Source organism: Anopheles darlingi, chromosome 3 (genome assembly GCF_943734745.1).
Source record: "Anopheles darlingi chromosome 3, idAnoDarlMG_H_01, whole genome shotgun sequence".
NCBI classification, from domain to species: Eukaryota; Metazoa; Arthropoda; class Insecta; order Diptera; family Culicidae; genus Anopheles; species Anopheles darlingi.
Window position 1 is genome coordinate 45,514,542 of NC_064875.1, and position 22,500 is coordinate 45,537,041.

Consider the following 22,500-nt stretch of genomic DNA (forward strand, 5'->3'; position numbering starts at 1 on the left):
CAAAAACGAAGGACAAGGGACTGAACCGTGCGATGGATGCTGCATGAGTTGCCGTCTCGGTTTAGCTCCGTTTGTTTGACAGTTTTGTGATTTCTTCTGAATTACTCTGCGCTCCGATGAAAGATGTTTTCTGCTTGGATGGGATGATCAGGATCCCGAACTCGATTCCATTTGTTCGTCCATTCCAAAAATTTACCCGTAATGTATGTGTGTGCATTTCTTGGCATCATATTGAGAGTTTCCCCCTTTGTTTTCTTATTCACAATTCTTTTTACGTGTCTTACTACCAACAGCGCATTGAAATGAAATCATTGATAGATTCTGCGAAGTAAAGTACGCTGCCTAATCGTACCGGTGGCGTACCAGGCGTCTCCATCGACACGCTGCTTAACACACGTCCACGGCATGCTGTGGCCGGACCACATTTATTGCAACACAACAACTGTTATCATTGTGGCGTGTTTGTTTTCAATTTATTTTGCCGACAAATATCCAAACCGGCATCTATTTACGACCGATTCGGCGACATCAAATATGCCCCCAAGCGTCCATATCCAGTCATGGTTCCGCGTACTCCGTGTACCGTATCGTACCGTAACTGCCTATTACATAATAATTTTATCATCCAAGATTGATTCAAGGACACTTTTTGGCCAGTCAGCCAACCAACCAGCCTCCGGCATGCTCCACCCGGTCCTCTCGTTTCGTGCCGCGTTCGTGCTGTGTTCACTGCTTGACCTCTGGCACGCTCTCACGCGCGGATTCCACTCATGGCTTCATTCGATTCGCCCGCTTTCTTGCGCTCTCTCTCTCTTTATTTCTCTCTATCTGTGATGTTCGCGCTATACTACCAACCATCGTTGGCATGCCAATATGCCGGTACGCTATCACTTCCCTCCTCTACCGCCGTGAGTGAGCTCTTTGTTTTGGTCGACTGTTTGACTTGGTCATCGCTGCCCCTCAGCATCAGCTATCTCTCGGTTACTGCTGCTGCGTCTTCTCTCAGATTATGGCTTCTCTACGATTGACGGGTTTCCGGTGTGTTCAAATCATCCGAGAGTTTGTGTAACTCTCTTTCTGTCACTTTCGCTCTCTTTTCTTTCTCTCTCTCTTTCTACCTCTTCATGGTTTCCCTTATCCCGGAAGGCGTTTCCACGCCACTTCCTAAAACCTTGCATTATTACTGTTGTTGCGCCTTTTTGTCTCATTGATAGCAGCATATTATTTGATTATCTTGCGTCTCTGATTTGTATCCGCTCGCTTTTGTTAATGGTTTATGGACAATGAGGACTTTCCATGCCATTCGCCAACCGTCAATGCGAGAAATGGAAATTTTATCCTTTTCTGTACATCAAACACCATCCCAGGCACCACCCATTAACCCACTCGTGTTGTTGATGATATAAATAGATATTCTAATAATAGACGCTTCAATACGCTTGAAAGTGTGTATCCTTCAGTCTGCTCCGTCCTGCTTGGCGGGATAGCGGCCAAGTGAGTTAGCTAGTGATGCGTGACGTAACCACCGTAAGGACACTTTCGCAAGACAAAAGCGTTTATCCATCAGCGGAGACAATGTAAATCGGGGCCAATGAGTTTGCGATAGTGTCGATTATCAATTTGCACTTCAATCTCACCGGTACCGGTGACTGGAACGATCCGATCAGCATCCGTAGATAAGGCTACTATCGTTAGCTCTGCACAAAGGATCACCACCCCATTCTAGCGCATCCGGCCAGTTGGTGGTTCCTCGTAATCTTTTTCTCGGAATGATTGTAACGCTTTCGTACTCGCAATTACGGTGCTAAGTGTTTCGAGCGAGCTTTCGCAGAATGAACACCGCTTCTACTAGCCCTAGGTTAGTGCTGCTTCCCCCTCCCCTTTGGCCAACACCGAATGAACATCAACTTCGTGCTGGTGGTTCTCGCTCTCTCCCTCACGTTGTATGTTCATGCTGGTGCTCTTACATTTGTCGCATCGTATGAGAGCATTCTTATCACTGTTCGTACCACAAGCGTTCGGTTGTTGCTGCTGCTGCTGCTTCTCCTACTCCATCCTTTTTTGTACAGCACGAAGACGGCATTCCACGGATAAGTGCCCCAAGCGATTGCTGGTATGCTTTTCCCACTTCGCATGAAAACACACACACATACTCCCCAAGCGAGAGTCGAGGAGGGACCCCAGGGCAGAGAGCTATCGAGCGAAAGCGAGAGTTACTCTTCAGGAGAGTGAATGAACGGTGAATGCGCCGAGATCGGGTTTTTGGTGTTTGGTGGACGGCAACGTACGGCGCCGCCCTACGTACCCTGTGATGATCGTACTGCGTGCGGCGGCGGCGGTGGCGGCGGCATGTCGCGAGATGTCGCGAGCAACAGCGCGTCGTCGTCGAGTCGAGTCGAGTGGGTAGGACCCTGGTTTGACTCTGCGGATAACGGGACCGCGAGTACCGCCGGGCACGAATTCGCGCGCGCACCACGACCGTCATCGAATGACACACTCACATACACACAGAGCTTCAAAGCAAGCGACCGCTTCGCTTCTGCTCTGGGCTCTGGGACACACTCGCGGTCGTGTTCAGAGACCCGAGAGCTCAGCGCCGTCATCGCACCGTGCTCCGAGCATCAGCAGCAGCAGTAGTGTATCCGCGGTGCTATGTACGAACGGATGCCGTGTCCGCGTACCGGACCCATAGTTATCTCTTAGTATCGCAACTGCAACAGCAGCGTTGGTGGTGGTGGTGATTGTGATTGTAGTGACCAGTTTAATGATAACTCACGGTGCTTGACTCGACGCCTGATGGATTTCGAATTTGTTGCATGCACACGCGCCGCGAGAATCTTTCGTCTTGGCCACGGGCATGGCTTGCACCGACGACGACGATGACGCCTAAAGCCATTGTTGCCATTCTCGAAGGAATCTCTCTGCACTAGTATCGTGAAGCCGTGCGTTCGTGCACCAAAGAGAGAGAGAGAGAGGAAGAGCAAGCTGCAACAAGACAGTTAACAGAGACGCAAGTCAAGGGATTGCCTTTGGCGCTTGCTCCTTGGCCTGTTTTTTTTTTCTTCTCCAAGACCACTTCAGGGACATGGGATTGTGCCGTGTAAACCGCGTTCACCATTCCTGCCAGTCGGTGCCAGGGATCAGTTGGTGTCGGCTTTTTCTTTTCTTCTTTTTTGCTATCGTCATTAACGCGCGATAAAGCCCCAGGGCTGCTATCACTGGTGTGTCTATCAAACCATCCCTTCGCTCTCTCTCTCTCTCTCACTCTCACTCTGTGGGTTTGTTAAGGTTTGATTCATCCGCTTACCGTTACCGACCGCGTTCGCGCACCCGCATTCCTCTCTCCCCCCACCCCCCTTATCGGCGCTCGGGAGCTAGAATTCTTGTGTGCGACCCTTCGATATCAGTTGCGACTTGTGGGCGTATCATAATTTTGGCAAAGGTCAGCGAACGACGTCTTCTCACCTTGACCCCGACCACCGAATAAGCCGGCAGTGATCGGGGGTTTTTTTTTGGTGTGTGTGCAACAACGATGACGGTGATGAGCATGGGAAGAATCTCTCATCTTCAGCGTCCTGCCGCCTGTCCGTTAGGTTGTGTAACCGTGTGGCGTGTGGCGTGTGGCAAGTACCACCACCGCGCCATGTACGCACCCGTGTTGGTGCGTCAGTCACAGTGCGTCGGAAAAGTGGAAAATGATGCCGCAGCGCAACGGCGGGGCATCTTCACCTTGTGTCCGCATATCGGTAGCAGCAATGGCATGCGCCTTTACCGCAGTGGATCTCATCTTGTGTGTGTCTTGTCTTCGCAAAGCGCAAAGCAAACGCCACCGACGCGCCATTGGCGGCGGCGGCGCGCGTCTTGTCTCGTTTACCCTGTGCTTGTTTGTACAGCTGCCACAATGTGTGGGGCATTCGAGACCGAGACGATTCCCTCGCCCCCACCCCGGCCCTCGAGATCATCGTCGTATTATCGGCCTCGAATGGGCGCCAATTTGCGTCGCAAAACCTATATGCGATGAGAAGGTATTGGGTGTAAAAATGTCCCTGAAACTCCCCCTGCGGCAGTGAGGAAACTTTAACTAGAGAGTTCCTTCCTGGAAGGAGCACGATTACAACAACGGCCGTCCGTCCGGCCGTACGCACGCACTCGGTGGTTGTGGAACGAATAGAGAATGGGTTTCTGAATAGCATATTGGCCGTCTCTCCTTCTGACTGACTGACTCGGTCGTGATCGTGGCAACGTTCTTGCTTTCCAAGAAGGATTCGACCACCTTCTATTGTGGAAACCCACGCCACACCGAGCGACGATGCTGCTGGCGGGCGTGTAAATGAAAATGCCATTCATTTGCGGATCGCATCCTCGGCGTCGGCGTCGCGCCGAAGAAGAAGGGATGAATGGTTTTTCATTCATTTGCAGTCGCAGTTTCAATATTTCACGAGCTTCGAGCTCTATGGTGTGTAGGGTGCGAGCATCATCGTTTTTTTTTTTCACGAGAAAACGAACGGCGTAGGTCTGAAACGAACGGAGTAGGCTTCGTCTGAAGCCTGAATGGCTACCGTACACCAACCTTCACGACTTTTCTCCTGCTGAGCTGAGGCGTCGTGACCTTTGCACAGCAGAACATACTGATCAAGATCATCGAGCCGCACGGCACGGCACGCACGGCACGGCACGCACAGCTTCTGCCACTTGCACTTGGCATGGCACGAAAGTGAAAGCAGCAGCAGCCGCATGTCTACCCTCTTCAGCACGAAGAGTAGATGAGGGTCATAAATTAGATTGTTGTGATTCTATCAAGCGTCTGCTGGTCGGTGCTGCTGCTGCTGCTGCTGCTGCTATAACCGGAACAAACCACCACCGGGGCGTGCTGTGGCATGCGGTTGGCCGCTTCCTCCGAAAAGTGTAAACAGAACAGCACACATACACGGCCCTCGGTCTCGCCGAGCCGAGTTTTCCCGCTTTTTCCAAACACCTTCGAGACCATCACCACACCCCTCCCCAATGATCAGCGTGGCCATCTGGCCATCGGAGGGGTATTCAATTTTATGAGGATTTTCACGTTGCAGCAGCAGCAGCAGCATCTAGCGGTGATGACCGACCGACCGAGCTGCTGGGTGGCCGAAAAACTATAAAATTCTATCCATCCGTTCCGAGGTGGTTCTCTCTCAGTCTCACTCTCACTCTCTATTGCTCTATTGTCGGCTGTTCTGTTCCCGCTGCGCGCTGTAGGTCAGTAAACCGAGCAGCGGCTTATGCGTTCACGGACCGGATCGCACGCACGATGGTTGGCGTGGCGTGGCGTGGCGTGTCCTGTGCCTGGTGGTCATCTGTCGCCGTCATCGTCATTGTTATTGTCAGTTTGGCTGACAGCAGGTGGCAGTTAAAATGATCGGTAAACCGGATCGTGTGCTGCTAGCCCCCCCCCGGGTGGTTGTAAACCCGGCGGGAATTAGTCGGACAAACATGAGGTTTTGTCACGATGTTTTTAGTTTGATCTGACTAATTTTCACTGCGTGGAAAACATGCTCAGCTACAACAATGCTTCAGATCACATCGTTTTACACAACAGAATACAAGACACTTGAGTTTGGTTTGATTTTTGCTTATTCAATCCATGTTTTGTTACATCTGCATGGCATTGTACTGTGCTTTCGGGACATTTTTCATGATTAAATACTCTTGATTCATTGATTGAACTAGATCGTTCTTTAATCGATTAACAGATCACGTACTAGTTGTTCTATTGTATGCCTTCGATTAATTTTTGCATCTTTTCCGTTGCTGTTTAAAGAACTTTTACTGTGACTCATTTGCGCTTTTCAAATTCACTTAACATTACTTTCTAGAAAGTAAATGAATTTAATAAGAATGTAATGAGTAAATGCAGTTAATGTATGCACCCGCCATGTCGTGCGTTCAAATTGCCAAATTACTACCACCAAAAATGCTCCAACCGCGCGAATGGTTTAATCACAATCTAGTTTAGTGCCATTTTAAAGTGTTCCCCGAATTGTGCTACCCTTCCACCATTACGCGTTCCATTAGGACGATTAGAGAGTAAAATGAGATTCATCCCTATTTACGATACTACTCATCATTCCACACACATCAATCGCACCCTTTCATGTGGCTAGTTACTACGTACTGGGTTGGGTGGGCGGTTGTTGCATGTGTTGTGCGTAACGTGTTGTCTGTTGTCCTACGCGCGCCGGATCGCTTACCCTTAGTTCATGATAATGGATGTGGTAATCATCGATGTCATCGCTCCCGGCTCTGATGTCTCAACAAATCCGCCAGAACCGCCACCGAAGCGACCTCCGTTTCCCTGCCTGTTCTCCTGCTTGTAAAGGGAAAAGCAGCATTTTATGAAATTCCCGTGTCCACGATCCACGATTTGAATGCGAAATGAGGGACGGGGTGGGGGGAATGGCCGGATGGAAAAGCATCAAAATTCATCAAACTTGTTGGTGTCACAGACACGAGTGAGAGAGAGAGAAAGAGAGCGTTCCATCGTGTGGTGATGATTTCCGATGAACAATTCCACCCTCTTCGGGTGGGGGTGGGATGTATTGACCGGGTGCGAGGGGCGCGAGTTGGCGTCCGAATGCCGGGACTTTGTCATCAACGCACTCTCACTCGTACACCCTACATTCATCCATTCCACGCCGAGCAAGTGAAGTGATGATTTCGAGGGACAAAATGCCGATCGAAAAGAGGGGGATTGAAATCGGAAGCAGAGGAAGCACACCATCCTCCCTGCTGGACGGACACACCGTCACCGTCATCATCATCATCGAGTGTTTTGTGAGGTGGTTGAGTGGCGTGTTTTATTTCCGTCACAAAGACATCTTCCCCCCTTCCTTCCATTCTCCCTCTCTGGCCTCTCTGGCGAGTGGATTTTCCAGTTTTCCATTTTACCTCGGGTTTGCAAAAATTTCCAATCCGCGCGTACGGACTAGCGGCCGTCTCTTGTCTTGTCTCTTTTCGGCTTCGGGTTCTGACCTTGGACGCCTTCTACGATGACGACGACGACGGGAAAACGCGAAAGGAAAAAAAGAAAAAAACAATATTTTTCTCCTGTCCTGTGGCCATGCGTTCGACTTCCTGTCCTGTTTCTCAATGCCCGGCGTACGGTGTACGTACCGAGGGGGGCGTATTTATAGCGAGGACCTAGGGCTAGGACTAGGGCCAGGGCCAGGCCGTCCTTCTAGCTTCTAGCTTCGTACGCGATGTGGAGTTTGGAATCGTTTTCCCACGAGTGTGTCGCTTCGCGAAACGGGCATAATATGGCCACCACCGTACCAGGTGGTTCGGGTGTCGTCCTCCCCTTTGTACGGTTTGTGTGGCCCCGTGGCCTGTCGTGCTGTTTAATGGGCTGTAAATTCAATTGATGACCGGAGCCCTTCCTTTCATCGCCTTACAGCAGTAGCAGCAGCAGCATCAGTAGCAGGCCGTTGCAGCAGTAGTAACATCTGTTAAAGGAGCTATACACACACGGGCCTGGGGTCAGGGCAGGCAAACAATAAACTCGCAAATCGGCCACCACCGTTTTGCCGACGGTTTTTGTTGGTTTAGGTGATAAGTGTTAAAGTTGTTGCTCGCCCTGTACGGATTATTACGGCGCCGGCAGGTGGCAGGCAGGTGGTGGTGCATCCTTGCGGATTAGAGTGTGCAGTAGGCCAAGCGTTCCGCGTGAAACACTTGTGATAAAGTGATAAAACGAATTACGCTGCTGTGGTGTTGTGTTCTTCGCCGTATTCGAGTGTAGATTGAAGGGTTTGAATCTCTCTCTCTCGCGCGCACTCCCTGGTACGTTCGCTCTACCCTAAAGCATGTTGTGCGCGATTACTCGTCTGTTTGTACGTCGTGTCACTCGTCAAGCTACCGGGAGCAGTGCGGGAGTAGTGTAATAACCACCGTAGGTTGTGGTTTAGCCAACGAATCCTCGAACCTTCGTCCTTCGGTTTGGCCCCAACAAACATGTCAAAAGTAGTGTCCAGCGGCAGTGGCAGCGGTGCCGACAACAGCAGTAGCGTCGATAAGGGCGGTGGAGGAGACTGCACTGATGGTGGTGGTGGCGTTGATGCGGTCAGACCGAGCAGCAGCCTCTTTCCGACCGGTTCGACGAAGAAGAGTGGCCGCAAGATATCGTTGCCCTGGTTCCGGCAGAGTAGCGTTCCATCGCACGCAACGCTTACCCGCCAGCACACGATCGACTCACCGGGATCGTTCCAGTTCTTTCGCAAAGTAAGAAAACTTCCCTCCTTCGACACGAACATAAATCACTTACTAGCTACAAGTGACGCAATGAGGGAGGGATAGGCTCCCCTCCCCCCTTTTTGGTCAATATTGTCTCGGGAGCAACAAAACCACCCACCTAACCGAGAACCGTCGTTGGTGGCAGAGGCATTGGCGTCATCATCATTGCCTTGGTGTCACCTGGTTTGTTTTTTTTTTTTGTTTCGGTGTTCCCGATGTGTTCTGTCTGTTTGCCCAACACAACGGGTTTTGCAGAGTGTTTAGTGACGATGGTTTGCACTTCGATACAATGTGTTTAATGTGAAGGAAATGTTTAACGAGTTCGGTTGAATCCCCACCTCTTATTGCACGAGCATCATCGACCGATCGCGCCCAAACAACATTAGTCATTGACACTGTACGTTTAGCTGCCAATGACGAAGCTGCCATGTTGTATTGGAGTATTAGTGGGGAATATTGGTAATGTTCGTGGAAATTTCCCGTTGTTCCACTAGTGCGCTAGCATTTCTGAGTGATGATTTTGTTGTAAATGTACAACATTTGTTGTTGGAGATATTAGAAATGCGTAGTAAAAGTGTGGGAAATTCCTGGGGCGAATGATGTCGCGCGTTTATGTATTGGTCGTGGTTATTTACGACGAAGCGTTGAATATTTTATCATTCACATTCGACTCTTTCCATGTCCGTGCTTTAAATAGCGACAACAACGATCGATTGATTTGTATTCCTAGAACTGTCATCGTTTGCCAGGAGATTCCATAAGGGCACTGAAGCATGGATCAGTTAATATTTGGTTGCTAATTTTTAATCATTGCAGCGCCCATAGTGGTCGCTTTGCCATTCTGTTGACAGCGATTTAATCATAGTAGTCTGCTTATTTAGTGATCCACGCCTTCAAAAGATATCGCCGATGGAAAACGAAAGGCCAAAAAAATCTGCACACTCTCTATTAAAATTCGATTTGGCTGGAGAAAAAACCTTGAAAGTCTTGAAATTTCGAAACTCAACTAAAAATACCATATTTAAACGTTACTTGAGCACTTTTATCTTGATTCTAGCAAAATAAAACAGCCGAAAAAGTGTAACAAAAGTGTAACGAATGCCCGAATCTGCTGATGAAAGTGAGTCGACAATCCTGGGATATCTCAGTATGATTCCACTAAAAAAAACTCACGACAGTCGACATAACAGTTCGGCAAAAATGTTCGTGAGAAGTTTTGAGATCGTATCATGCCAGAAAATAGCCAAATAGGACCTAGAGCACAGTTTTATTGCCCAAATCCGTGCAGTGCAGCTGTATGAACAAGCGTTGACCGAATTCAAACCATGCATTTCGATGGATGGTGGAACACTCGTAAAAATGCATTTCGAAAAATACCGGGCAAAAAAAATTACTTTGCCAATCATAGCGGGAATGGTTTAGTAAGGGTTTGGTTTATTTACGCAGATAAATTTGCCCACAAGATGATGATTTGGCATGGGATCTGAAATTGTTGAAACAAACCAAATGTTTTCACCATTGGGACAACGTTCATTCGATTTTTTTTTGCAAAAAAAGAATGTCTACAGTAAAGGATTTTGTTCTTCATGTGTCCACTAATGTTCTTGCCGAAGGTATGGCATTTACTTTTTGTATTCAAACGGATCGATTTCATAGGAAAAACTATCAATCCAACAAAATGTCTGGATTTCCGTTCCATCGATTTCTATTGGACAATTATCACAAGGAAACTTAAAAATATAAAAAACGAATGTATAATTTGCTTCAATATTCTTATTAAAGACAATAAGAAAACATACAAAATGACACCTTTCTTTTCTTTTTACGTCTTTTTTTTGACGGCGATATGACCTATTTTGTACGGTCAAATATTATCTGTTCCATGCTTTATCTATAATCCAGAGTACCTGAAACAAATCTTGAAAGTATGTATTTCGAAGAATATTCGAGTCCATCCACAAACTTTAAGGAGGACTATGGGTATTTCTGACCAATAAAAGCTTATTTTTAGTATTATTTTTTAACAAACCCCATCTTGTGTTTCATTAATATCGCACGAAACTACAACTTGTCAAGAATATTAGGCAGCAGTTTCATAAGAGCATATTAAAAAATACATAAATGGCATTAATTCCTCAGAGACATTTCTGCAAAAATTCACTCTTAGCACCAATGCACTGTTTGCTAAACAAAAAAGCTAAATGCATTTCGTGCCCAATTATCTAAGGTATTAAAATCGATATGCTTTTTGGAAGGATATTAGTGCCTTGAGATATAGCCTTGGATTTTAAATTAATCATCGTATTTTCACTTTGAAGTTAACGATGAATTTTTTTAACGATTTTTACATAAAAAAGATGTAAATGGTTTTAGTTATCATCATCCGAACAAATCGTATATTCGGAAGCGAAACGAATCGAAAAAACGTTTCAACAATTCCCATTTCTCGTCGGTTACAGTGTAGCCACTAAAGCCTTTCCAAGTTGCATCAATAATCCCCCCAGTGATTCAAAAGTTACTCAGCCTCTCCGATCGAACTGACTTCCCAACGAGGCACCCAATTTGGCTCTATAATCCTACCGTACCATTGTTCTGTGGCCATGGGGTGTAGGCAAAACCCATCCACCCACCCATTCGTTATCAGGTAGCATGCATCTAATAATTGCATTACGGGTTGCAAACCAATGTGACAATTGATTGCACCTTGCGCCAATGCCGATGTGGCCCTCCCCGGGGGGAGGGGGGGGGGGGAAGGGGGAAGAGGACAAGAGTGGCTTCGATCACGTGTAAATTGAATTCCACATTAACAACACCGACACCGGAGTGTTGCAAACCGTATCGGGTCGTACCCGATCTGATATCGATCGGGTATACGGTATGTGAGCAGCGCAGTTTCGAGTGTTGTTTTCGAACGGTGCTTCAGCGCTGTCGGGGACAGCAGCAGCAGCAGCAGCAGGATAAGGGTAGGCTTCCGTGTGCGAGCTGCTATCAATTAGTGGGCTCGAGGGAAAGGATTAGTGTGCAAACGCAGCAGCAGTAACGCTATCAGTAGCGCAGCACACTAGGAGATTGCAAAGGTGGACCAGTTATTCAATCATTCCTTGCAGTCCTCGCGCGTTGCGAATATGCGAATCGTGGTCGTGGCCACCAACAAAACGCAACACCGGGAACCTTGCAACCACCAATCGCTCGTTGATGATGTTTGGCTGATTTTGATTCACCGATCCCGATCATGGCTTTTTCGATGCGCTGTACTATGTTATGCCGCGTATCATTCGCGATGAGCAGATGAGCTTACATAATGTCCCCCTCATCGCATTCCATCTCTCCAGCGGCCTCTGTTTTCAACCTTTTTTTCCTTTCAACATAAGGTCACGCTGCTGCTGCTGCTGCTGCTGCTGTTGCGGCTGCTGGCCAGAATGTTCCGAAAACATGCACTCGAGGAATGTGCTTGCCCTCGTCGTCGTACGGCTGGAAGAGGTGGATACCTTTTCCTAAAAGACCCCCGAAGGGGATTTCTTTGCGCAACATCCTATCCCCTCCCTTAGCAAGATGTGGATACGCGAGCGCGCTCCGTTGATCAAAAGCATCCCACCGACGACCGACTGGATGGCGTTCCCAGGGCACACCCTGGCTGCTGCTAGTGCATGCCGTAGTGTGTGTGCCCGAGGCCGAGGAGACAGGTGCTTTGCCAACGGGACGTTGCTTCAATTTGTTTCGTTTCCGAGCCCCTCGTTACGAGTCCCGGTGTGAGCATGGGAAAGAAGGAGGCTGAAGGTTGGTGCCACCGAATGAATGGAAGTTTATTTAACCGAAGTGGGTTACAAGGTCCCGGATACACGGGTGCAACCGGGGACACACGGACCGCACCCGGAAGCGCACGATAGAGATCATAAGCAGCGATGGGAGCAGGAGACGCATCGTACGCGGTGGCGGTGGGTGGTAGCACTCGGCGGCAGCATCATTTTGCATTCTGGTGCAATCATGCAACGTATCCTCGTTTCGCTCACGCCACACATGCTACCGGCACTGGAATATTCCCGGGCTCCTTTGGTATTCATGTGTGCGAGTGTGTGTGTGTGTTGGGCGTGTTTTTCTTCTCCCAATTCAGCATACCTTAATCCTTGCAAAAGGATACATAATCACCTGCAGGAGAATGGCGATGGCGAACACAGCTCTTCTCGTCCTTTCGTCCTTCATTGCTGCACTTCTCGGATGTGGCAATATATAGCCCACATAGTATAGCGCACCCTTACGTTGCGTGCCTTGACGATGAGCGGCCATGAATTGTAAATATTTAACTTTCTATCAAATGAAATGCGTGTGTGTGTGTGTGTGGCATGTGTATAGTGTCCTTGTTAGGCTCGTGCCGTGATGCAATGCGGGCACTTGGGTTATTAAATTCGTTTGTTCGAGTGTCAATTCTACTTTCTTTCTTCTTTTTCAAACCTATCGAACCATCAGCGCCAATCATTATGCCGGATTAGCATATAGCATGGTACTAGGAATAGGTTTTAAAATACCGCAGTGGTGGTCTAGCGGTGTAAGTCTGTGGCCCAGTGCATGTCATTTGTCGACTTGAAACACCTTTCTGTTTTGTTTCCACGGCTTGGATTGCTGCACGTGGCTAGTGAGTTGTTGTGGTTGGTGACAAGTTGCTAACCAGATAGTCGATCATCGTTCCTAATGACACATTTCCAATATTTCACGCCCCAAGTTTGGTCCCATGCCAATTGTGAGTCTGTGTGGTGCTGTTTGCCTCAACTTTCGTTACACACAGATACATTCGATCATTCGCTACTGAAAATTGATCCATTATATTATAGCTACAATACACCAAAAAAAACCAGTACAAATCCTGCCATTACGCCTGTAATGGTTCGAAAATAAATATCACTTCCGCTTGTGACTCTACGCGCGTTTCATGTTCAATCAATCGGATCAAATTGAGGCTTGGGATCGCAACTTCAACCAAAAACCGTTCCCATTGACGAGCAGCGGCTATAAATGTGTACCAGATATTCCCGGCACAGCCGGTGTGACGGTGTCACCATCCACCGAGAATTCGTGATAATTATAGCCTACGACCGTACTGGATGGAATTAGAACATGCACAGAAAACCGAACCTTGTTTGGTGCTTACGGATTCAGGTACACCACGCTACTACTTGGAAAGTTCGAATTAAATTTGAATTTTTGGGAAAATATTTATCGAAATACCGCACAATTCTACCAAATTTCCCGTTACTGGTTACTGGATAAATACTAGCTACCCTAGCTCATATGAATATCTGTCCATTAGGCATACTCGGTAGCATTGATAATTCCAGTGCTTGCTAGTTGTTGATGTGCACTACAAAGTGAAGGTTGGACGTAGGAAATCAAAGTTGCCTATTCCCCTTTCTATCAAACTTGTCAATCACTGGCTCCAATGAAACCGGGAAAGCGACGTACAACACACGCTGGGCCGGTCCGACACATGGCTGGTGAGGACAAATTGGGAAATCGATTCCGGCGTACGTACGATGGTTCCATATGGAGGCCGAAATTTGCTAGCGATTGCTTACAGCTCACAGGGTGTTACAAAAGCGACATGCGTTTGTGGCCACCGTTCGCCAGAAGCCTGAGCTTTCGTATAAATTAAGCGTATACAGTATAGCGTGCGCCGGGCACAGTTAAATGGCTATTGATTATTCGGAAGTAATTCACCCCCTGCCGGGCCGTCGCTTACCCAATTGCGGCAAATGTCCCCGTCGATCGGTTGGCTCTCACTGCATATTATTACTTCCCGTGTTTTCTGTTCGTACGTGTGCCTAAATTCCTCCTTTCTTTGCTTTGCTACTCTTTACAGGGCGGACTAGCTGAGATGACATGGGTCATAGCGGACCATATGGCAGCCCCGGGTTCGTCGGAGCTGAGCGTCACCAAAGGTCAGCAGGTCGAGATCGTCGACATGAGCTGCTCGGGTGCGCCCGAGTACTGCCTCGTCCGCCTGTCGATCAATGCGTCCGATAGCTCGGAAGGACTGGTGCCGGTGGCCGTCCTGAAACCGCTGCCTTCGTCCCACAGTAAACTGAGCAGCAAACAGCGTGACTCGGATACCCTAGGAGGTAAGCATTAGTCCTGCACCCTAGGTGCTTCTCTCGTCCTTTCTAGGACTTCGGACTGCAAAGGAGGGACCTCTTTCACGCAACTAACCACGCTCGTACGAGCCTCTCCGTGCGCCTCAGGAGAAATAGAAGAGATACATGTTCGATTAATTGATATGATGGTCGACTGGGTGGACGGTGTGCGATACGCTTCGAGAAAAGTGTTGGTTAATGTTTCCGACCACCACCAACTACAAGCAAGCTGAACATGAGACCACAATTTCATTACGATCAATTGCCGCACGGGAGATAAATGCTCCGGACATCAGACCCTTCGACCGGTTTGCAATCAATCCATTCGCTTCCACTCCATCCTTTCGGCTAAAGCCGGAATCGACCGGAAATTGACTCTCTCCGGAGCCCACCTTGTGTCAACCCGTTGTGGTCAAGAGCGAACGAACGACGTGCGTGCATGCGTGCGTGCGTGCGTGCGTGCGTGCGTGCATGCTTGCATGCGTGTGTCCATGACTGCCTGCGAGCTTGACGTTTCGTTTGTGGTTCAGTTCCGGCGAATCAACACGGACACGCAAAACACACTCCGTGGGATCATATTGGGCAGCCCACGCTCTGCCCATGGAGTTGCACGTTTGTCCTACGGCCATTTGTCGAGGCCTGGGAAGAAGATTGATGGCCGTTAAAGGCCGGCTGCCTGCCGCCTGCGTCTGTCTGTACTGTCGACGTCAAACGACAAACGTTTCAGACCAGCATTCAACCGAATGCCTGCGGTGGTTGTATTCACTGGACGATTGCGTTCTCAAATTTGTTTCCTTCAACGCAGTGGTCCTCCACGTGTATTTTCTGCAACCCGCTCGTCGTTTACGTCTCCATCGCGACAGGTTGAGTATGAAAATGGATGCTCCTCTACTTAGCTGGACTACAGTTGGCGCAGCACTCCAATGGAATAACCACTTCCAAGACCACACCGCTAGCTATGGAACACATAGACCACACATCAAAAGCGCGGTGATACGGTGCCGTTTTCCATGCACAGTAACATTCATCATCTCTAGCACTAACTTTGAGCACTTGCTTGATTCAACCTCTAATGGCGCCTAAAAGGAGTGTATGGTATAACTCAGTGAAGTTGCTCGATAACGGCATCTTTTTACCGTCCATTCGTGTTAACTGACGCAATTAATATGAATTGTACGAATCAGTACCTCGTAACCTCCAGTTGGCCAACCATCCCAAGGATTAAACGACTCCACTTTGGAGTCAGAGGTTAACGGGTTCCTCTTTAGGGCGCACTCTAATCCGTGCCTTAACTGTTCGATTGTTCTCCATCAATTAATCTAAAGACCGTCGCCGAAGCAGTTTGTTTTTGCAAGAGTTAAAAATAAACAATACCCATGGTGTGGCGTACGATAGAGGCGCCATCCGTTATATGGAACCATTTATCCTTGGTTCGCTGAATGGATGGTTAGCTGGTTGACAACGCCAGTGCTGGTGATTATGGGGCGAACGCCTCTAATCATCTTGAGCGTTCTTTTGTTGCCATTTCCCCACTGTGGCAACGACATAAAGAGTAAACCTGTGGCCCTGTGGTTGCTTTGTTGCTTCAGGATCAGGGTCTAGAACCGTTCCCTATTCGAAGCAGTATCATCATAGCTATGGCGCTATGTACAAACAATCATGCTCGATATCATAGCGGGTTGACGCATCATGGAAATCCGGCGAATGTTGCCTTTGATAAGGCGCTAGACGCTGTGGGCGGCTCATTGCGCTGAACTGTTTCACTTTGGTACTACGTTTTACATGCGTTCATTACTCAGCGCGTTTCATGGAGCTGCTCTGTCGTATCGCTGTCAGCAGCATCGGCACGTGGTCGATGGCGCGCTATTATGTGTCACGAATGTGTTGGGAGCAACATTGGTGATAGCAGGCAGCACGCTGTGGGCTCATATTTTTAGGTAATTAGTTGGTCACGGTAAGATGAAGGGTTTGTGTCGTTTGAAACCATAGCTGGTCTAAATCAAGACTCGATAAATGAGAGAAAAGAGGCGCACACGAATCGCTTGCTTTCGAGTACAATAATGCTTCAGACGGTTCCCTGCAAGATCTGGTCCGGCATTCATTCCCAAACCTAAATTTATCTTAAAATTATTTTTCATCTAGAATGCTAGAAAGGCTCGAAACATTCATTGGTAGTGAAACATTCATTGGCTAAATTCAATCCGTTATGGCCGGACAGGATGACGAGGTGGCTGTTAATTACCATCTTCTGTTCACCAACTCGACATTTGACACACAGTTAGAATATATTTTTACACTCAGCATAAATCATCGTCCCTTGGCAATGACATATACCGCCGGGACATGTAACCCCATCCAGCCTCCCCATCATGTTCGGCTGCGTGTTTGTGTAGCTTCGCTCGCTCCATCACCGCAACTACGTCATTCAGCACAGCATCCTTAGATCGACAATTAACTATCGCCTGCTCCTAGGTTAAAGGGGTTTCGTGAAGAAGTGACCCAAAAATAAACTCCCTTCAGCAAGCGTTACGAACCCAGGCTATAGATACCAAAGCCAATCCGAACGATAATGAGACGTTACAGTGTTTCCACAAGTGAGATAGAGGGAGAGAGAGAGAGTGTGGGGAGGAGACCGATTAGTCAAGTTATCGATAGTTATCAAATTAGGGCCCTTGGTACGATCACAAGTAGCTAGCCAGACGGGCATCCCATACCAGGCGCCTTCAGGGCCCAGACTACTTTGATGTAGCCTCTAGATGAGAAGGATCTGGTGAATCTAAAGCCCTTCGACCTTCGATCAATCTAGCCGCCCCAGTGCCATTGCTTATCGAACCGTTATGTTGCACACGGTGCCGTTGGATTTTGCAGTATCCAAGGCCCAAGGCTCCTCAGTCCAGCTCTCCAGCATCAGTCCTCGGGACCTTCGATGAGAGAGAGAGAGAGAGAGAGAGCAACCAGCGCAGTTCCCGTTAAGTAGGTCAGTTGATGCTAATGCAGATTAACATTGGCTCAATGGTTCACACAACTTAAGCACGGAGTCAGGGGCAAATGGTTGCCGTTTTGCTTTCTCCGTTTTTCGTTCCCATTTACCGCGCAACATCCCACGGATGGTTTGAAAACAATTTACTCTACAATTAAACGTGATCTCCAGCGCATAGCAGCAGCAGCGGCAGCAACACAACAGTACAGCAGAAAATGAATCACGCCGACATCCGCTTATTGGATCTTGAGTGTTATGTTTGTGCCGACTCTGCCGCGCGCGCTCACGGGCGCCCAGCCTGCCATTTCCTCCACGACACGACAACCATCCCCCAATTCAATTAATGTCGGACTTGGATGCGCAATTGGTTCGCGGCCGGACACTACCACCGGCCTTTCCGACCACCAGAGCTGCAACCACAGTGGTCCAGCGGAATGGAACGGCTTATAATAATAATGTAGCCCGGACATAGCCACGACAGCAGCGACAGCGACAGTGACAACAACGACAACAACGACGATGGTGGTGGTGGTCAACTGTCCATCTCTGGGGGACTGGGATCCCAAAATAGGCATTCTAAATTAAATCTTGGCCACCAGATTGTAGCCACGAGATGTTGGAGAAGTGTCAGTTCTTATTACACTCTGTGTTGTGTGTGGCCAAGCAGTGTGGTGCTCGAGTTCGAGAGAGAGAGAGAGAGCGTGCCGGTGGGATGGGACCGCTGGACGGTGGCGCAACGGTGGTAACGAGAAGGACAGTATGGTGCATTGTTCACACGCGCTAATCCCCGTTTTCATCCGTCTCCTTGCCTGCGCCTTGCCAGCACAACACTCATGTACTGCCCCCCTCCAAACCCATACCGTTCTGTCCGGCTTGTCCACGGGAATGGAAATGATAAATTGCATTTGATTTCAAACGAAAGAAGCCGACAACGTGACACGGCGGCGGCGGCGGCGGCGGCGGCGGCGGCCAGCGAATAAACACGGACACCACCGGGATGAGAGATGCTGCTTGGATTGCGGTCTCGGCCGGCTGCACGCAACCCGCCAGCCAACCAGCCAGCCTGTTGACCATTAACGTGGATTGTTCGGTTGGCGGATGGGCTAGTGGTGGTTGGTTGGCTGGCTTACCCGTCCTTGTAATGATTGCCCGACCGACAACGCTCAATTGGCACACTCGCGTATGTCGCAAGCACCCTCACCGGAGGTGGTGCATATAAGCCACATAAGCCGCCGCACCAAGTTGCGCGTTTGCTGCGGCCACGTACTCTTGCTGGCTCTCTAAAATGGAATCCTCTAACCACTCGACCAGCTCGAACAGTCCGTGCCCTCTCTCCTGCGTGATCGCGAACGCAAAAGCCATTAAAACCAGCTCAAGGGCCGCCTCGCCATAGCCACGCGCAGGGAAAACAATTTATCGGATTATGTTTATGCACACACCCGCCCTTCCAGGGACATCCACAAACAGTAGCACAACGAGCAAACCGAATCCTTCATTTTATCGCAATTACAGCGTCCCCACTAACAAAGTCGCGCCGCGTCGCTCGATCGATCGACCGTTCGACCCCGAAGGATACGCATCGTTCGCATCTCTTTGGTTTCGCCGATTTGGTTTTTTGTTGGGCACGGGGTCAAGCAAGGGCCATGGGAGGAGCAGAGCAAACCGTAGCAGTAGCACCAAACCGCTCAACCGGCACCCCAATAAGTGGCCGCCATTTTGCGGTCATTTATTATTGAAAACTGGAGCGGCCCCTTCCAACTAGTGGCGCTGCTAGCCAGTGACCCTTTCCGGTTCCGGGGATGCATGTGGATATGGACGACGGGTGCGGCAACAGACTGCCGCCAAGCACAAAGGCCAATCGCTTTATTTATTTTTTTTGGGTCGATTGAAAAACTTTGCCAATATGGGTGTTGTGTGTGTGCCAGCACGACGTTACTGCCAAGAAGCAATTTATGATGTTAGATAGTATCAAGCGAGGAGCTGTAATGAGGGCGGGAGAGACTCTTAAATGTGTATGTGGATCGGTCTATTCTTTTATGACAGTTAGTGCTTGTACAACGGTTTACATTTTGATGGTCCTATTCGTGGCTTCTTTCACAGATCTTCAAACTTCTTCCCCCGGATATGATGGTGATGATACTATTGAAACGAATGAGCCATTCTCATCTCTAATCTTTTTTTTTCTCTCTTTTACTTGCTCTGTCTTTGCAGAAGTGCCCCAGGAAAGTGATTGCATCCTACCGAACCAGCACACATCGCCCGTCAACAAACGGAAAGGCTTCAGCGGGTAAGTGAGCCCGTTTGCGGAGAGAAGCAGGAACAGGAGGAGCTCATCGCAAACAGTCCACACAGTCGATTGTTCTTTACCGTTGGCGGCCATCGGGACCATGCTCGATAGGACACCGGCTGTGGGGTTTATGTCATACGGTTCCCCGTACGACGACCGAGGACGCTGCCAGAGGACTCTACTACCGCCGAATGATAAATATTGACTCACTGTTGTGTGGTTCTTTCCTCTCGTTCTTTCGACGCGCTCGAAACGAATCGCGATTGAAGTGTCCAACGGGTGGTGGTGGGATATTGATTATTGGCATATCGGTCAGGAGACGGGTTTTTTTCTGTTTTGTTTTTCTCCACCTTCACCCCCAAAAGGCAAAGAATTGAAAACCGGAAGTGGGTTCGGCACCGGTCGGCATCGGTAAACGGTATTGAGCGAGACAGACGGGGCGAGTGTTGTTGTTGTGCTGTGGTTATCGGTTAGCATAATATTGATTTCTGCAACCCCTTGGCCACGACCAGGACCAGGACCACTCCCGTCCGATATGATGCACTCTTTTTGCACTTGCAGTGCTCGTGGGTTTGGCTTTGTTTGCATCGATTTGGGCCATGCCAGCAATAATCGCGGCACGGTTACAGATAAACGGAAGTGCCCGACGAGCGTTCCAAAGTAGGTTCGTGTGCTCTGTGTACTTAAACGAGAACATTCCGGCCTCCAAAAGCCAACATTGACCGTAGACGAATAATGAATAATGATATGGAGACGCCGCTATGGTCTCTACCGGTACCGTTACTCCATGATGGATAGCCAGGTACCTCGGCTCTGATGATGTGTTAGTGTTGATTGTCGCCTCGTGCGCGTTCATATGTTATACAGCGCAATATGTCGTATGTGGGTTCGGCTCTGGCCGTAAACATGGCACTAACAATAACAACAACAACAAGGCTTGACCAGGAAAGGAAGGTTCCGTTTTGCCCTCCGGTGTGTCATGGCGATGGCGATGGATAATTTTATTATCTTCACCCATCACAGAATCACCTCCCATGAATACTTTATGCTTGTCACCCGCACAGGACCAGGACGGTCGCCGAGGACGAGGACGAACCAAGTGCCAAGCGACCGTGATAAAATGTCAACGGAATACTGATGCGCACCATTCGGTGCGGTTCTCGGTTCTCCGTCTGCAACTCCACGTTGGCTATATGTAGCTCCGGTCCGAAGGTGTGTTAAGGCCGAAGCTTACTCGGTGTCATGCCACGTGACAAAATCCTTTCCATAAGTGTTCGCTCATACACTCATACTAGAGAGCGGGCAAGGATCCACTGCTAAACGGTAGCAGAATTTGTGTCATAAAATGGGAATGCTGGTGGAGACGACCGTCTGTGGCGGACCGGTGTGTCGCCTTGATCGTCCGGTACAAAGGCGCCGGACGTCATCGTGGTCGTCGAATCTGTTTATTGGCATGCTTTGCTCTCGTAGCTCTCTTCTTATCTTCTCTTCATCGACCAACCGGTTACACCGGGGGGTGGGGCGATGGTCAAAACAATCCCAAGCAGCAACGGCAGCATCGAAGGGAATATCATATCGTCTAGGACGACCTAGCGCTGGACATGTCGCTCTTGTTAATGGTATTATGCCCTCCTCCAAATAGCATTATCGATCCCTGCAGGCTCATCCTGGGGGTTACGGGATACTTAATGGTGATGATTATGATCCACAACACGCCACACACACCCGGTGAAGGAGATGGTGCTGTCCAGACAGAGAGAGAAATAGAGAGAAATAGAGAGAAAGAGGGAAAGGACATCAAACGGTATCAAACGGTTGGGACGCTGTGCCGTGATATGAAACTTACAAACGGTCGGAGGGTTTTGAGGGGTGGATAAAATGTAATAAAGTGTTCGCCTACAGGCAGGCCGGCGGGCAAGCAGTTCTCGCAGGCCAAAGCGCACGAACCTGTTGAAGAAAGACCGCAAAATGGACCATCCAAAAACAGAGAAGATGTACGACGACGGCGACGACGCGGCTTACCGATCCGATCCACCACCACCACCAGGACGTAGTCGTCCTCTTTTTTTTCTTCCTTGGTTTTTACGACAAACGGCATCATACGGCACTCCTGGAAAAACCGACCGACCGACCGGGCCGGTGCGCATTTCCGCAAGGGAAAAGCGAATGAGAGCAGCGTGGTGGTTGTGACCAACGGCCAGCTCTCTCGCTACAACACCCCTCACACCCCGTTGGGTAGGGGATGATCCAAAGTGGCTATTATAATTTGTTAATTCCACTCCACTGCTGCACTTTTTTGACCTCTGCCCCCTGCCCTGCCCTGGCGCAATGGTGTGCGAGGCGAGGCGGAAAGACGGATGATAATTTGAATTAATAAATACTCTGTCGAGGGAAAACAGCAACAAATACGCTGGCGTGCGGGTGGGGAGGGGGGGGGGGGAACGCCAGGACAGGCGCTGAATGGAACAGGTTGGTTTCGTTTTTTGTTTTTGTTTGTTTGTATCCCTTTGAATGGGGGGGGAACGAGTGTTTACCCCCGGTATACGACGGTATACAATGAAATGAATCCTTGGTATTTAAGGTGCGCGGTGCCCTTTCGGGGCGAGTCCTTTTTATGGTGGAGTTTTTTTTTTGCTGTGGTGGTAACATGACCGTAACATGAAACTGCTTTCATGCAGGTGTTTTTTTTTTGCAGGTACGGCATTATGTTTGGTCAAGGCTGAAGCTCTCTGGTTGCTTGGACATCATAAAATGACGAAAACCGTTGTGACGCCAATGTGATGTTCATTTTGTTTTTTGTTTTTTTTTTTTTTGACGGATTGTTACTACCTCATTCAGCTCACCACGCC

General features: G+C 49.0%; 1 protein-coding gene across 2 annotated transcripts in view; it reads left to right on the forward strand.

The window, feature by feature from the left end:
• Positions 1-22,500, forward strand: part of LOC125954569 (triple functional domain protein) — a 57,069-nt gene that overhangs the window by 19,030 nt on the left and 15,539 nt on the right. For both annotated transcript variants that reach the window (XR_007469044.1, XM_049684973.1), the window contains exons 6-7: positions 14,114-14,372; positions 19,576-19,651. Coding sequence is in view for 1 of the 2 variants with exons in the window: in XM_049684973.1 (XP_049540930.1) it covers positions 14,114-14,372; positions 19,576-19,651 (335 nt within the window). In the remaining variant the exon portion in view is untranslated. The remainder of the gene's footprint in view (positions 1-14,113; positions 14,373-19,575; positions 19,652-22,500) is intronic.